Here is a 16571-nt window from a genome sequence, read left to right as displayed (position 1 = left end):
TGCATGCTGTGAGGGGGAGTCTGCATGCTGTGAGGGGGAGTCTGCATGCTGTGAGGGGGAGTCTGCATGCTGTGAGGGGGAGTCTGCATGCTGTGAGGGGGAGTCTGCATGCTGTGAGGGGGAGTCTGCATGCTGTGAGGGGGAGTCTGCATGCTGTGAGGGGGAGTCTGCATGCTGTGAGGGGGAGTCCGCATGCTGTGAGGGGGAGTCCGCATGCTGTGAGGGGGAGTCCGCATGCTGTGAGGGGGAGTCCGCATGCTGTGAGGGGGAGTCCGCATGCTGTGAGGGGGAGTCCGCATGCTGTGAGGGGGAGTCCGCATGCTGTGAGGGGGAGTCCGCATGCTGTGAGGGGGAGTCCGCATGCTGTGAGGGGGAGTCCGCATGCTGTGAGGGGGAGTCCGCATGCTGTGAGGGGGAGTCTGCATGCTGTGAGGGGGAGTCTGCATGCTGTGAGGGGGAGTCTGCATGCTGTGAGGGGGAGTCTGCATGCTGTGAGGGGGAGTCTGCATGCTGTGAGGGGGAGTCTGCATGCTGTGAGGGGGAGTCCGCATGCTGTGAGGGGGAGTCCGCATGCTGTGAGGGGGAGTCCGCATGCTGTGAGGGGGAGTCCGCATGCTGTGAGGGGGAGTCCGCATGCTGTGAGGGGGCGTCCGCATGCTGTGAGGGGGCGTCCGCATGCTGTGAGGGGGCGTCCGCATGCTGTGAGGGGGCGTCTGCATGCTGTGAGGGAGCGTCTGCATGCTGTGAGGAGGAGTCATACTTGAAAACGAGAGGTAACTCTCATTGTATTATTTTCAGGTAAAACATTTCATAAATAAATGCATTTATCAGAATATTATTTTCCCACATTTTCTTTATTCTTTGCATTCATTTTAACAGATTGAACAAAAATGGCTGGTCTTAATCAACTAATTGACAGTGACGTCTTTCGGGCCTTTGCTACCTATGCAACCGTTGTGCTCCTAAAAATGATGCTAATGAGTCTTGCAACGGCATATTTCCGACTTACAAGGAAGGTAAGAAACACGGATCAGTGATGTGGCAGAAACCAAAGAGCTGCAAATTATAATACTCTGCTATCAAACCTTTCCCTCCTTATCTAGTGCTCTTATAGCAGAATTCTTTAAAATAAGGATGTACAGATATTTCATGTGTCAACCAGTGCCCCAAAGTAACTGCTCTGACCCTAATTAGTAGAAATCCGTACTTCTGCTGGTTTTGCTGCATTATAAGCTGCCGCACCTCCTCTATTTCACATTCTTTTTAATATATTGTGCATACAAAGGTTTGTTACTAACATTAATTTGATCTCCCAGTCAGCATGCACATACAGTAATTACAATAACGGTGTTTAATGGATATATGGCACTTTCACTCTTATACACGTGCAACTCATTTCAACTATTGGTTTTTAAACAAAGAGCCAAATCGACTCCAGGGATCCAGCCAAACCGTTCACTAAGCCGGGACTATGCTTGAGACTGATTGGAGCGGGATTGGCCGCGGTCACTGAGCGGTCAGAATCCCACAAGCCATGATTGAGATTCCTATTCCCATTGTTCCCATTACATCATAACCTTGGTTCAGACTGATAGATGTGCCCCTCCTCATACGCTGGGTCCTGCTTATCTGTACTCCAGCGATTCCGGCAGTAACACCTTTCTGTTACTTGTTAGGCTGACCTTAACTAAAGCCCAGGACTAACACACCAGGGATCAACTCGCCAGGCAGAACAACAGCGTTAATAAAAGTGAATGTATTGGCAAAAGATAACCACAACTGTTCATGTACATAATTACACACTCCCAACTGGGGTAACTAGGGAACACCCTGCAGGCTGAGGCGCAGGGACCTGTGTGAGGAGATTTCCCCCGTTCTCCTCCCACGCCGTGTTCAGCAGGCACTGCTATCAGAGACCCCGACCGGCACACACAGGAGCCCAGATCTCCGGGCAGGGATACGGCCACGTGCCTTCATGTAACCCAGCCCCTGATTGGTGGGATGCCATGCAACATTAGAAGAGTTACATAAAAAGAATAACATTGAAAGCTCACAGGCAACTTGCCACATTTCTCCTGAGTACGGAGTTAACTCCTGGTCCCTGAGCTTAGCCGGCCCCGGGTCGTCCTGCCGGGAAAGTCCGTCATCATTGCCGTGCTCACTCCGCTTCTTGTGCTGTACGGTCGTCATATTCCTGTAGGGCCCGACTCCACCGCAGCAGCTTGGCATTATCCCCTGACACCCGCTGCAACCAGCTCAGGGGATTGTGGTCAGTACTTACTGTAAAAGGGCGGCCATACACATATGGCTGGAGTTTCCGGAGGGCCCATACTATGGCCAAGCACTCCTTCTCAGTTGTAGCATAAGCAGCCTCCCGATCTAGTAACTTGCAGCTCAGGTACACGGTTGGGTGCTCAACCCCATCGCCAAAGGCCAAAGTTAGATGCATCACTGCACCAAGGCCAAAGTTAGATGCATCGGTCAGAATCAGGAACCGCTTGTCATAGTCGGAAGCTGCCAGGATCGGAGTGCTTGCCAGGCCAGCCTTGAGAGCAGAGAAGGCACTCTCACACTCCGGTGACCAGGTTACCATATGAGGGAGCTGCTTTTTAGTCAGGTCGGTCAAGGGTGTGGCCAGGGGACTGTAATGGGGTACAAATTTGTGGTAATACGTGGCGGTCACCAGAAATGCTAGCACCCGTTCCTTGGTCTTGGTAACCGGCCATCCCACAATGGCTTCCACCTTGGCGGGCTCAGGATTGAGATGCCCCCTCGCCTACTCTGTGGCCGAGCTATACAACCTCTGGCATCCATATTTGGCCCTTAGCCGGCTTTAGCATGAGCCCGGCCCCCTAGATGCGGCAAGGTAGCCAGCGCGTTCTTCATCCCAAATGGCATGACCGAAAAATCGTACAAGCCACACGGGGTGATGAAGGCCGACTTCTCCCGTACCTGGGATCTGCCAGTACCCCCAGCTCAGATCCATGGGGGTCAGATACTTTGCCCCGATTATCTAACAGCTCATCCATCCGGGGCATGGGATAGGCATCCGACACGCTCTGGGCATTTAACTGCCGATAGTCCACGCAGAACCGGGTGTTCCATCCCTTTTGGGGACAAGGACCACTGGCGAGGCCCAGGGACTGTGCGACCTCGAGATCACCCCATATCCAACATCTCTGCGATCTCCTCTATGCTCCGCTTCAACTTGGTCCGGTTGGTCTCCGGGGTAATGGCATAACGTGCCAGGAGAACCTTCTTTACCCAGGGCACAGGCCGACCCTCAGTAGCAACATCTGCTTGAAAAACATTTTGAATAATCTTCGAGCAGGGATTCTAAATTCCAGTCCTCAAGACACCCCAACAGGTCAGGTTGTCAGGATATCCCTGATTCAGGCCAGGGAGCCACTGAGCCACTGATTGAGCCACCTGTGCTGATGCAGGGATATCCTGGAAACCTGACCTGTTGGGGAAGGGGGGAGGGAGGGATAGCTTGAGGACCGAAGTTGAGAATCCCTGTTTTGAGTAACTGAACTGAACACCAATTGGAGGGTAGCTTAAAAAATGACTTCTATATTAAATTTCTATATTAAAACTGAAATAATCCGACTATCATCCAGAAAGTTGCATAGAAACTGTTGTGTGTCTGTTTTGTGTAAAGGTGTTTGCCAATACGGAAGATGCGGTCATTCACAGCAAAGGAGGCGATATAAAGAAATACTTGAGGACTGACCAAGATGTTGAACGGGTTCGCAGGTAACAAATATGTCATAACCCTATGATCTATCCATTCTTAAGGAGATACAAACTTGGTCGTTAGCTACATGTTTCCCCTGTACGCAGCAGCTCTGGCCTGTGAAATACAGTATACAGCTGGTTTAGGTGTCAATTGCATAATGATCTTCAAACAACCCCCTTTGAGTCTTTGAAAGTACACTTGATTACAGCTTGTTTCAGTATAGCGTTTAATCACAGCTCTTGAGCCGTATAACTGCACCACTGACAGTAGATATGACCCTTGAAAATGTAACGTGCAACAATTAATATTGATTTTTTTTAGCAGAAAATGATACTTCACTGATTTGGATAATTTTGTAGATACATTAAGAAAAATCAGCATTTCAAAGCTTTTGTAACAAATGCTGAATAAATGCATTTGTTTTGTATCATTTTTAAAGATAAAAGCAGCTCTTTTATTTTAATAATACATGCAACATGTCAAAAATTACACAGAAATGTAATGTTTACATCAACCACAATTGAAGTTCGTGGTCATTGAACGTGGATAACTTTTAAGTATTGTGATTTGAAAACAGCAAATTTAAAATGTAGCAAATTCTCTTCAATGATTTTGAAAATCAGTGTGTCAGATTCCTATTTTGTCCAGCTCTTACAGTGAAGGGTTAAATCCATAATGTGACATTACTTAAACCAGGGGCAGGGATATATTCCCTGAGTTACCATGGTATCCTTAAAGCTTGTTATAGGCAAATACTATATCCGTACTACATCTTAGCATAGGCTTAACGTCACATTAATTAAGAAATAATCCCCGAAGAACAGGGCATTATTGGCCAGTAACACCCTGTTCTGAAGGGATTATTACTATTATAGGATAAATGTAGGCAATGTTAAAAAAAAATAATAATAAAAAAAAATAATGAAATAGACACTTTGTTTAGTTACTATGTAACTGTATAAACACTTTGGGGGCCATTCACTAAGCAGTGATAACTGCTTTTAAGTACGATATATGCCTTTTAAGACGGATACTGCCTGCTGCGCGATTCACTAAGCAGTGATAACAATGCTTTAGCGGCCGTTAAAGGCAGGGGAAAAAAATACATCCGATCAGGCAAAAAATGGCAAACGCGCCTTTTTTTGCCAGTCAGCGAGATTCACTAAGCAGTGATAAGTACTTTAAAAGCACGCCAGATTTTTGCACCAGCTAATCGCTGGGGCAAAAGAAATTGAGCCATGAAGAAAATCATTGTTTACGTTTTTTTCGCCACACAATTAATACAACAGGCTTGCGTGTGTCCCTGGGTGATCCTCGCGGGAGTCTGGGGCCCACGGGTGATGCTCGCGGGAGTCCGGAGTCCCCGCTGGCCAGCGGTACTAATCCTGTGCCCAAAAAAACAACAGCCAATACAGGTAAACCCCGTTATAGCGCGCCCCGTTATACCGCGAAATCGGTTATAACGCGGTTTTCACGTGGCTCCCGTTTAAAAAAAAAAAAATTTAAATTCAAATTTTTTTTTTCACACACTGCACACACTGCACACACTGCACACACTCTCACTGCACACACACTCACTGCACACACACAGCTCACTGCACACACTGCACACACTGCTCACACTGGTCACTACTCACTGCTCACTGCACACTGCTCACTGCACATACTGCACAGTACACACTCTCACTGCACACACTGCTCACTGCACACACTGCTCACTGCACACACTGCACAGTGCACACTGCACACACTGCTCCTCCATGCAAGCAGCGGGAGCACCGGGCACGTGGGGGGATCAGAGGTAAGCGGGGACCTGAGGGACATCCCCTCTCCCATCTCCTGCCCCGCGGGCTGTCACGCGCTGACAGGGGGAAGCGGGAACCCGAGGGACATCCCCGCTCATCTCCTGCCCCGTGGGCTGTCACGCGGTGACAGGGGGATGCGGGAACCCGAGGGACATCCCCGCTCCCATCTCCTGCCCCGCGGGCTGTCACGTGCTAACAGGTGCAAGCGGGGACCGGAGGGACATCCCCGCTCCCATCTCCTGCCCCGCGGGCTGTCACGCGGTGACAGGGGGAAGCGGGGACCGGAGGGACATCCCTGCTCCCATCTCCTGCCCCGCGGGGTGAAGGGTGCTGCGCGGGGGGAGGGATGATGTGCCAATGCGGTGGCCATTTTGTTTTTGCGTGACCCCGTTACTAACGCGGTGGTCTCGGGGTGGACCCCGAGGACCGCGTTATAGCGGTGTTTACCTGTACTTTCAAATAAATACACCCCCACCTCCTGCCCCATAACACATACAGTACAATAATGGTCAAAATGACTACTATCCAGATATGGATAATAGTGCATTTGCCGTTAAAAATAAAACATTAACAAGCAGAAATAAAATAAATAAAACTTACACTCACACCTGCCAGTCTGCCACGATGAAGGCTGTCCTCATCCTCATCAGCATCCATGTCTTCCATTGCCACAAACAATACAGTACAATCAAAAATACAATCTAATGTCCCCTAGCTAGCCCTTAATCACTTTAGCGGTTAGTAACCGCTACAGTAATTAAGGGGTGTTTTTATTTTTTTTAGTTTTAGATTGTTTTCAATGCATTGGTTCTTGTTTGTGATTGTTTTGTTTAGGTTGTCCATTGACTGGCATAGTGTTAAATCATGCCCATATTATATGGGCATGATTTAAGCACTGTGCCATTCAATTGTTTTATTGGCATTAGTAATGTGTTGATTTTGCAATGTAATATGTTTTTATTTGGGCCTGTTTTTTTTTTCCTTCACCATTTCTTGCTATAGTGGTAAATCATGCCCATATTATATGAGCATGATGTACCCACTGTACCAATGAATGGGTGAAGGGTAGGGGGTAGTTGCCAGGGGAGGGTGGTTAGGCCTCCTGGGTGGGTAGTGGAAGAGGGTGGTTTAACCCCTTAATTAATATAGCGGGTACTAACCGCTAAGGTGATTAAGGAGTTAGGGGACATTAGATTGTATTTTTGATTGTACTGCATTGTTTGTGGCAATGGAGGAAATGGACGGTGATGAGAATGAGGATGGCCTTCATCGTGGCAGCCTGGCAGGGGTGACTGCAAGTTTTATTTATTTTGTTTTTGCAGCTTAATGTTTTATTTTAAATGGGCAAATGCACTATTATCCATATTTGGATAATAGTAATTTTGCCCATTACTGTACTGTATGTGTTATGGGGCGGGGGTAGGGGAGGATGTATTTTTTTAAATAGTGTGCGGGAGCAGGTGGTTTCCTGAGCTGAACTGCTTTGATTTCTTGCTCAGGGACCCCCTGCTTCCCGAATCACAGGTCTCGATATGGAGCATAAGATGCCAGTGTCACCTCCACTTTAAAGTGCCCGATTTATTGTGGGTAGTGGGGGTGGGTGAAGGTGGTATTTGGCCTGTGGTGGGTGTTTAGGCCATGCGGGTGGGGGTGTTGTGGGTGGAGTTAACTCCTTCATTACCTTAGCGGTTAATAACGCTATGGTAATGAAGGGGTTAACCCCCCTGGTAGGCCTAAACATCCAACCTTGGGGCTACTACCCCCTTCACTCAATCCCCATAACCACAATAAACAAACATGCACACAACAGCCTTACTACCCATCTCCACCCCCAACAACACATATAGTACAGTAATGGGCAAAATAACCATTATCCACATATGGATAATAGCACATTTGCCCGTTCAAAATCAAACCTTAACCAGCCAGCATAAATAAAGTAAATAAAACTTTCTTCTTACCCCTGCCATCTTGAAGGGCGTCCTCGTCGGCATACTGCAGGGCCATGTTCTCCGTGGGTAGCAAGAGTACATGAAAAAATACAATCTAATGGCTCCTAACCCCTTAATCACCTTAGCGATTAATAACCGGTTATAGCGGTTATTAATTGATAAGGTGATTAAGAGGTTTGGGGCCATTAGATTGTATTTTTTCATGTACTCTTGCTGACAACGGAGGACATGGACATGGAGTATGCTGACGAGGACGCCCTTCATGATTGCAGGGGTAAGTAGAAAGTTGTATTTATTTTATTTTATTTATGCTGGATGGAGTGGCTCAGTGAGTAAAAGACACTGACTGGCACTGAGAGTTTGAAGCAGGGGAGCCTGGTTCAATTCCTGGTGTCGGCTCCTTGTGACTGTGGGCAAGTCATTTTATCTCCCTGTGCCTCAGGCACCAAAAAACATAGATTGTAAGCTCCACGGGGCCGGGACCTGTGCCTGCAAAAGTCATTTTATCTCCCTGTGCCTCAGGCACCAAAAAATATAGATTGTAAGCTCCAAGGGGTTAACTCCACCTGCAACCCCCCCCGCAACACCTAAACACCCACCAAGGGCCAAATACCACCTTCACCCACCCCCGCTACCCCAATAAATATGGCACTGATAGTTTACCCCTTCATTGCCTTAGCGCAGCGGTGTGCAAACTGGGGGGCGCGAGATTAACTGCGGGGGGGCGCAGAGTTTACAGAGGCCCCGCGCACTTCCTGAAGGCACTTAAATTAAGTGCCAGGGAAGCGGCGATGGCCTCTGTAGAACTTACTTACCGTGGTTCAGCCGGCAACGTGACGCCCAGACACCGGGAACCACAGTAAGGAAGAGGGAGGGCGGGGGGTGCGCGGATGGCAGGACAGCCGGCAGGGGGGCGCAAGGGAAAAAGACTGCACTCCCCTGCCTTAGTGGTTGTCCGCTAAGGTAATGAAGTTGCCTGTAAATGCATTTTTATTACATGGGATTCATACTGGGAGTCTCCGGTGCTGATATTAATGGGTATCAGCTCCGGAGACCCCCGGCATCAATCCAAGGGAGGAAAAGGCATTTTTTTTTCTACTGCACCGACACACTTTATTCGAGCAAATACCCAGTATGTACCTGGCAGATACCTGGAATGCGCCGCTCCTCACCTCTGACAAGCCCCGTTGCGTTTGCCTTCCCAGCCTGGGTTCATGCCTGGCTGACGGGCGGCTGATCTGTTAAATGATAATGATTAGGATTTAATAGGCTGCAATGCTTCGCGTGTCTACCAGATGGCATAAATTCATGAATTGTAATGCAGTATATATATATGTACTGTGCAGTATTGCAGCCAGCGGGAATAAAATGCTTCAATCCCTGCCTGGAAAATAACCCAATGCACTCGGGCAGAAAACAGTCACAAACCTCAATACACCCGGGTATACCCGAATTCGTGGGACTAGCCGAGCTCGAATAAAGTGTGTCGCCAGTGTAAGTCCCGTCTCACCGCCTCTCAGCAGCTTCTCACCAGCCTCACGCCAACTTTTCCTGGTATGAGGATTTTGGGAGAAACTCGCCATTCTAGAGCCGCGGTTAACCTCTAAACTAATCGCGGCTACTAGAATTGCACGAGTTTCAGAACCTGCCGATTAGTGGCTTATCGCCGCTCGCCCGGCGATGTGTTTTGGACGGCTGCAAAAATTGGCGATTCATGCCTTTTATCGCCCACTTATGCGAGGCTTACAGAATAGCAGTAGGCATTTTGGCCGAAAAGTCCTCGATAAGTGGGTAATCCAGGTTTATAGAATAGACAGACCCCTTAGTAATTTATGTTCTATTGCTTTCCACATTTGCAGATTCTCTTGTGTGACCACTAGAGGGTGTCACTTTGCCTCTGATAAGTTAGCTCAACTGGAAGTGGTTACATCACCAGCGTTTGCAGCTCTGAACAAAGCCTCGTACGCAGCTCCTGGCTGGAAAACCTTTGCTAAAAGAATCACTTACAATTGCTACTAGCTAAACAATGCCCTTAGGTGGTAACATTCTTGATTAAAGGCCCCTCAAATATTGGCGATGGATGTACCTTCCATCACTTCAGCTTGTACATACAACATAGATTTATTGTTTTTCACTAACAAAACTAAACTTAAAAAAAAGAACATTTATTGTTAATGGAATGATTTTTAGTTATACAATAAAGAAAATCAAGGTCGGGCACTAAATAATAAAAAGAGGCACAATCTCACTGCTTTTTGTATGTGGGTTTTTTCTATTAATCGCTGTGATGTTTAGAAAAGATTAATGCAATGGCGGGTTTGGAAAGCCGAATTCAATTAGAGATGTAATAATTTCCCCAAAGTTCTTGAGAATGACACAGGAAAGCAAAGTACATAAAATAATATGGGCCTTGTTCTGATTACATTTTTAAATGTCTTCGTAGGAATCATTATATGCCATGAATCATTAGGTCACAAAACCATTATTTTCTGTACATGAAATGACAGCCAAATCACCCAAAAAGTCCAAAAATATCTCGTAGACATATCTGCAATGCTTTAGTACGAACGAAAGCTTAGAAACACTGGATTCAGAATAATAGCGTTTACTTAAATACGACATTAACAAGAAAATGTTTATTGCAGCCCTAGTAAAGATGGCAAAGCTATTAAAGATGCAGACAGGCTTTGTTGTCTTTTAATCATTATTTTTTTTAAATTACATGTTTGAAGCGGGGGGTCTCCGCAGCTGAACTGTGTTAATGTAAGCTTCGGGGACCCCCTGCTTCCTGAGATACTTACCTCGTAGCGATGCCGGCATCCCTGTGAAGTTTAAATGTTCTGGTCATGTGGGCCAATAGGAAGCCACAATGGATGACGTCACGGCTTCCTATTGGTCTGCGCGAGGCGGGGCATTTAAAGCCGCCAATGCCAATATATTAGGCACACAGAATCTCTGACGGCAGGGATAGCGGCACCGCTGCGGAGGCGGGGGGTCCTTAGCACAGTCCAGCTCTGGAGACCCCCATGCTTCAAACCTGTAATTACATTAAAAAAACCCGCAATGCAGCCTGTCCTGCGTCTTTAAGGATGTTTTTATTCAATAAGAATTGAGTAATACATTATCTAGGGACAGGAGGGTACGGGGGTTAATGCAAACCCATCACCATCCCGTCACGGGCACACATACTCTGTGAGTTCACATATTTATATGAATAGGAGTTTTAAAGTTAGCCATATTTCGTGACTGTTCCTTTCAAGTTGAACTAGTGTTGTGATTCTCAACTCCAGTCCTCAAGAACCCCCAACAGCGAGGATATCCTTAAAATAGGACCTGCTGGGATTTTTTGAGGACTGGAGTTGGGAACAATTATTCCTAGTGCAGTGATCTAACCCTTTGGCAACAAGAAGCGCTTGCATTGAATTGTCCCGGGGTTTTCTGCAAAGGGATTCACATGTTACTGAAGGAGCATGGTACCTGAGACAGGTTCTCATACTGTAAGTGTACTTTATTATTACTGCACTCTGTACATGGAGGGCTTTGTCACCGTTTTACTCCCCACCACTTACTTGTGCACGTGGTTTGCAGCCACGTTCCAGCTTCACAATGCAGGGCCAGTAATCGCCCTCGCACGAGCCGCTGCCTGTGATCAGGTTTGTTGGCCGAACACTTGTGTAACCGGTGCTTCGCTTTAGAAGCCGTGAGATACAGTAGGCGCACACTTAAAGGGATCCACAACCAAGTGTATAAGAAGCAAAAAGTCATTCACTGTGATTGCTCATTTGCATGTTATTACCCAGAATCCTTGGCTGCAGTGGTAGTATGATGCGGTGTGGCTATGCGATACAGTAGGTTTTGGGGATCTGCCTGCGATGTGATAATGCCCAGGAGTGTGTTTTCTCATTACTGTACTCGGAAGGGTTTTTGTCACTTTATTTACTCGCCATAACTAGTTTGTGTGCCAGTTACTAAAGTACTTTGGCACTTCTGTTCCTCCTGATTCATGCAGCAGCTTTCGCACATGTACTGTATGAAGCTGCACTTCGGCCCGCACATTCCCACTGCTATTCTTTGTTCGTTATCTGTATGCAGATTTAAATTCTTATTGCTAAAAAAAATGTTTAAATGTAAAGTTTACAACTCCAACTCGAAGAGGTGGAGAGAGCATTGGAGTGGACTAACCAAACATACTACGATAAGGGCAATAAAGCTGACAGGTTGTTAGCCAACAAACGAAGGGGTCTGAGAGTTAAATCCCAGATCTCATCAATTCGATCCAAATCCGGACAAATCCTATATAAGGAAAAAGAAATAGTGCAAGAATTCTCCAATTGTTACTCCAAGCTTTATAACATAGAATCCCCCCAAAAAAGGCCCAACAAAAGCTGAGGCAATCTCACGATACTTAAAACAAGGTGACCTCCCTACCCTGTCGGAGGAGGACTTACGGACCCTGAATAGGAAAATAACTCCGGAAGAACTATCGGAAGCGATTCAATCTCTGAAGATTGCTAAACCACAGGACCAGACGGTTGTACTAACCTAAACTACAAGACATTTCCGGCGATCCTGTCCCCGTTTAGTCCCCACTGAAGCAGATGATGCCACTCGGGTCCGTGCGGTCCTGGTAGGTAGGGGACACTCTCAGTACGTCTTCAATGCCTCCTCATGCTTTGCGACACCTCCCTCCTCTCATAATTAGGGGAGGTTATCGTAGCTCACAGACATTGGCCGACTAAATGATGGGTTTTAATGACGGAGAGGAGGAAAATACAGCTTGGCTAATGAACTGAATATGTATACGATGTGATTTTACTCCAAATGAGTGGGGTGCTTTAATTTACAAAATGGAGTCCTGTATCTGGGATCATTATTTTTGACCTTGAGCGAAAATACCTTCCAGAAAAAGTGAGAATTTAGGCGTCCGTGTGGAAAGAAGAATGTGTTTGTACATCAAGAATACTCTTATTTCTGTACATTACATTTTGGAATGACTTGATTTAGCATAATAAATGTAGCACCCACACAGAAGCATAAATCACCCGATTACAGAGTTCTGTGTTCCCGGAGACGCGGACAACCCGCCATTGCTACATACGTCTATAATATATATTATCTCTAAATGTGCATGCAATGTCTTGTATAGAATGTATAACCCTGATCACTTATGTAACTGTATTTGTAACCGTGTATTATTTGTCATCATAACTCTGTGCCCAGGACATGCGTGCGAGCGAGAGGTAACTCTCACTGTATTACTGCCTGTAACACGTTATAACTCTGTGCCCAGGACATGCGTGAGAACGGGAGGTAACTCTCACTGTATTACTGCCTGTAACACACGTTATAACTCTGTGCCCAGGACATGCGTGAGAACGGGAGGTAACTCTCACTGTATTACTGCCTGTAACACGTTATAACTCTGTGCCCAGGACATGCGTGAGAACGAGAGGTAACTCTCACTGTATTACTGCCTGTAACACGTTATAACTCTGTGCCCAGGACATGCGTGAGAACGAGCGGTAACTCTCACTGTATTACTTCCTGTAACACGTTATAACTCTGTGCCCAGGACATGCGTGAGAGCGAGAGGTAACTCTCACTGTATTACTGCCTGTAACACGTTATAACTCTGTGCCCAGGACATGCGTGAGAACGAGAGGTAACTCTCACTGTATTACTGCCTGTAACACGTTATAACTCTGTGCCCAGGACATGCGTGAGAACGAGAGGTAACTCTCACTGTATTACTGCCTGTAACACGTTATAACTCTGTGCCCAGGACATGCGTGAGAACGAGTGGTAACTCTCACTGTATTACTTCCTGTAACATGTTATAACTCTGTGCCCAGGACATACGTGAGAACGAGAGGTAACTCTCACTGTATTACTGCCTGTAACACGTTATAACTCTGTGCCCAGGACATACGTGAGAACGAGAGGTAACTCTCACTGTATTACTGCCTGTAACACGTTATAACTCTGTGCCCAGGACATACGTGAGAACGAGTGGTAACTCTCACTGTATTACTGCCTGTAACACGTTATAACTCTGTGCCCAGGACATACGTGAGAACGAGAGGTAACTCTCACTGTATTACTGCCTGTAACATGTTATAACTCTGTGCCCAGGACATGCGTGAGAACGAGAGGTAACTCTCACTGTATTACTGCCTGTAACACACGTTATAACTCTGTGCCCAGGACATGGGTGAGAACGAGAGGTAATTCTCACTGTATTACTTCCTGTAACACATGTTATAACTCTGTGCCCAGGACATGCGTGAGAACGAGAGGTAACTCACTGTATTACTGCCTGTAACACGTTATAACTCTGTGCCCAGGACATGCGTGAGAGCGAGAGGTAACTCTCACTGTATTACTTCCTGTAACACACGTTATAACTCTGTGCCCAGGACATGCGTGAGAGCGAGAGGTAACTCTCACTGTATTACTGCCTGTAACACGTTATAACTCTGTGCCCAGGACATGCGTGAGAGCGAGAGGTAACTCTCACTGTATTACTGCCTGTAACACATGTTATAAATAAATACATTGGTGCTGGATCTAATTGTAACCCGGCCCTTTGAAGGAAGACTTTCCTTCCAATGCGTGCGGCTCCGGGAACGGTGAATCGCACATTATATACTTTATCATCCATCTTTGCATATTATCAATATCAACTTTTCAGGGAACAAAAAAGGCCGTATGTTTTTACATATTTTTAATTACAATGTATGTCAGTAACTGTATCCATCAGCACAGCTCAATAAGCAAGTAGCTATTCGGGGGCCCTGATAAAGATCTCCACACAACACGGACCTCTCATGTTTTTCTTGCAATAAATACTGGTTTAAAACAAGCATCCCCCTATAAATAACTAAAACAACGCTTTGGTCTTTTGAATATTTGTATAATTTTGGATAGAAAATCCACATTTACGGTAAGCGTTCCATATTGTGCAGTCATGCTTTCATTGCGCAGAAAATGCCCGCAGTTTAGGGATGAGGAAGACCCTCCGAGGGCTCACATTCTGACCGATAGATCCCGCGAATGTTGCAGGGAGTAAAAGCGACGAGGCTTGTGACATATTCTGACTTTGCGCTGCGTTCCTCTGTGTGATAAATAGTCTGCTTTGTTTCCAATGTACGCTGTCATGTTGAGAAAATGCAGTGCCCCACATTTTAATGCCTTTCCGAATAAATGCCAGCGCTCCCCGTATAACCTGCTTAGTAGCTGTAATATTTTTTTTTCTACTCTTTACTGCTGGTATAAAAAAGTCAGATTCTGTTCAAACTGCCATTGCTTTTCTCTGTCTATCCTGATTGCATGCTTGTATAGGATAAAGAGTTGGGATAAAAAACTGGTTTAGGAAATAAAATCATGCATTTAACATGTCATGTCCTTAATCTGCGAAGCGTTGATGTGAAAAGTCACTAACAAAATTGACAAGGGATTGAATATGACTCTTTCCGCCTAAGATCAAGCAGCTGTCCGTATGTATCACGACATTGGCAAACTACGATTTGGAACACTAGAGATATTTGGTACTGGCAATTTGAACTGAGTAGTGCGGTATTCTCCAGCAAACTGCATAGCAATCCAGCAATGAAGGAGTTAACCCAGGGTGGGCAACTCCAGTCCTCAAGGGCCACCAACAGGTCAGGTTTTCAGGATATCCCTGCTTCAGCACACATGGCTCTTTTTCGAAGGCTGAGCCACCTGTGCTGAAGCAGGAATATGGTGGTCCCTGAGGACTAGAGTGCCCCACCCCTGTGTTAACACTTGCTACACATAACAAAGCAGGTATGAGCTGCGAACATATCACTGTAACCAATCCCCGTCTCTGCGACAGTATTAATCATGTATGTGGACTTCTGTTTTGGAGAAATTATTTCTTCGTGATGAATACTGCTAGCGAGTGAAATATATTAAAGAGCAATTTATGGAGACATGTATAGATCAACAATGCCAATAATACTGAGAAAATTAGAAAAGCAGAAATGTCGGCTTGCTTCTAATAAACTATTATTATGTATATTCAGCAAACGTGATTTTTACAAAGAGCTGTAGGTTACTCAGAAAACGACGTAATCACAAATACAAATATGTAGTACAATTACAGGTACCGGGTTGTATTGGACAAATTGGTCAAGATGCCAGTGACCAATGTTAATTACTTTTGCCATCTGCATTTTCCCGATTTAAAAAGAAAAGTTTCAAACTCAAGTAAAACTAAGTGTAAAGGAAATGCTAATACTTTGAAGTACTCATTTTCTTAATCTCTTTCTCTGCAGATGTCACCTGAACGACATTGAAAACATTATCCCTTTCATTGGCATCGGCCTGCTGTATGCACTCAGTAACCCAGACCTGTTCACAGCTCTCCTGCATTTCAGGATCTTTGCGGGGTCCAGAATTCTCCATACCGTGGCTTACCTAACGCCCCTCCCACAGCCCAGCCGGGGCCTCACCTGGTTGGCTGGGTTTGGAGTTACCATTTCAATGGCATACAGAGTTCTGCAAAATGTCTTTTACTTCTAGTTCTTGCTGTCTGCCATCAGCCATCAGCATTCCCGCAGGATTCATCTTCCACCAACCAAGGCCCCTGGGGTCAAATTGTCTTTTTATATCCGAGATGTTAAGTCCTAATTATAAAATCATTTTGAATGGAAATTTGGATGCAGGTATTTTGGGATGAAATGGGAAAGTACTATTCTAAATATAGAAATGTTGTCTTAGTAACACATTTGGTAACATTCTACATAGCGTATGTGTGCTGTTTTTGCCTTTATACGCAGTGAACCTGAATCATTTATAAAACATTTTTAAAACGGCATTTTTTTTTTCAAGTGTATTTTTGTGTCGGGTGTTATATTTTTGTCACATTTAAATACTTTGCTTTATAACATTCCAGAGAAAACAAATGCATTTTTTTGCATGTCATAGTTTTCTCTGGTACCGAGCTGTGCTCTATTACTTTGTATTCTTCTTAGGACCCCAGGGGGTAACATTTGAAGGCAGAATTGTATTTGTCCCTAAAACGGGAGGAAATGCATTGAATTTCCTAGATCA

At 45.7% G+C, this 16571-nt stretch overlaps 1 protein-coding gene across 2 annotated transcripts in view; it reads left to right on the top strand.

Moving 5' to 3' along the window:
• Positions 1–16335, top strand: part of MGST1 (microsomal glutathione S-transferase 1) — a 33637-nt gene extending 17302 nt beyond the window's left edge. For both annotated transcript variants that reach the window (XM_075603005.1, XM_075603004.1), the window contains exons 2-4: positions 880–1016; positions 3662–3756; positions 15794–16335. In XM_075603005.1, coding sequence (XP_075459120.1) covers positions 891–1016; positions 3662–3756; positions 15794–16040 — 468 coding nt within the window. In that variant the 5' untranslated portion in view covers positions 880–890 and the 3' untranslated portion in view covers positions 16041–16335. The remainder of the gene's footprint in view (positions 1–879; positions 1017–3661; positions 3757–15793) is intronic.
• The last annotated feature ends 236 nt before the right edge of the window (positions 16336–16571 follow it).

Source organism: Ascaphus truei, chromosome 5 (genome assembly GCF_040206685.1).
Source record: "Ascaphus truei isolate aAscTru1 chromosome 5, aAscTru1.hap1, whole genome shotgun sequence".
In the NCBI taxonomy this organism is placed as follows: Eukaryota; Metazoa; Chordata; class Amphibia; order Anura; family Ascaphidae; genus Ascaphus; species Ascaphus truei.
Note: the sequence above shows the minus strand (reverse complement) of the source record. Positions and strands in the feature narration are given on the sequence as shown.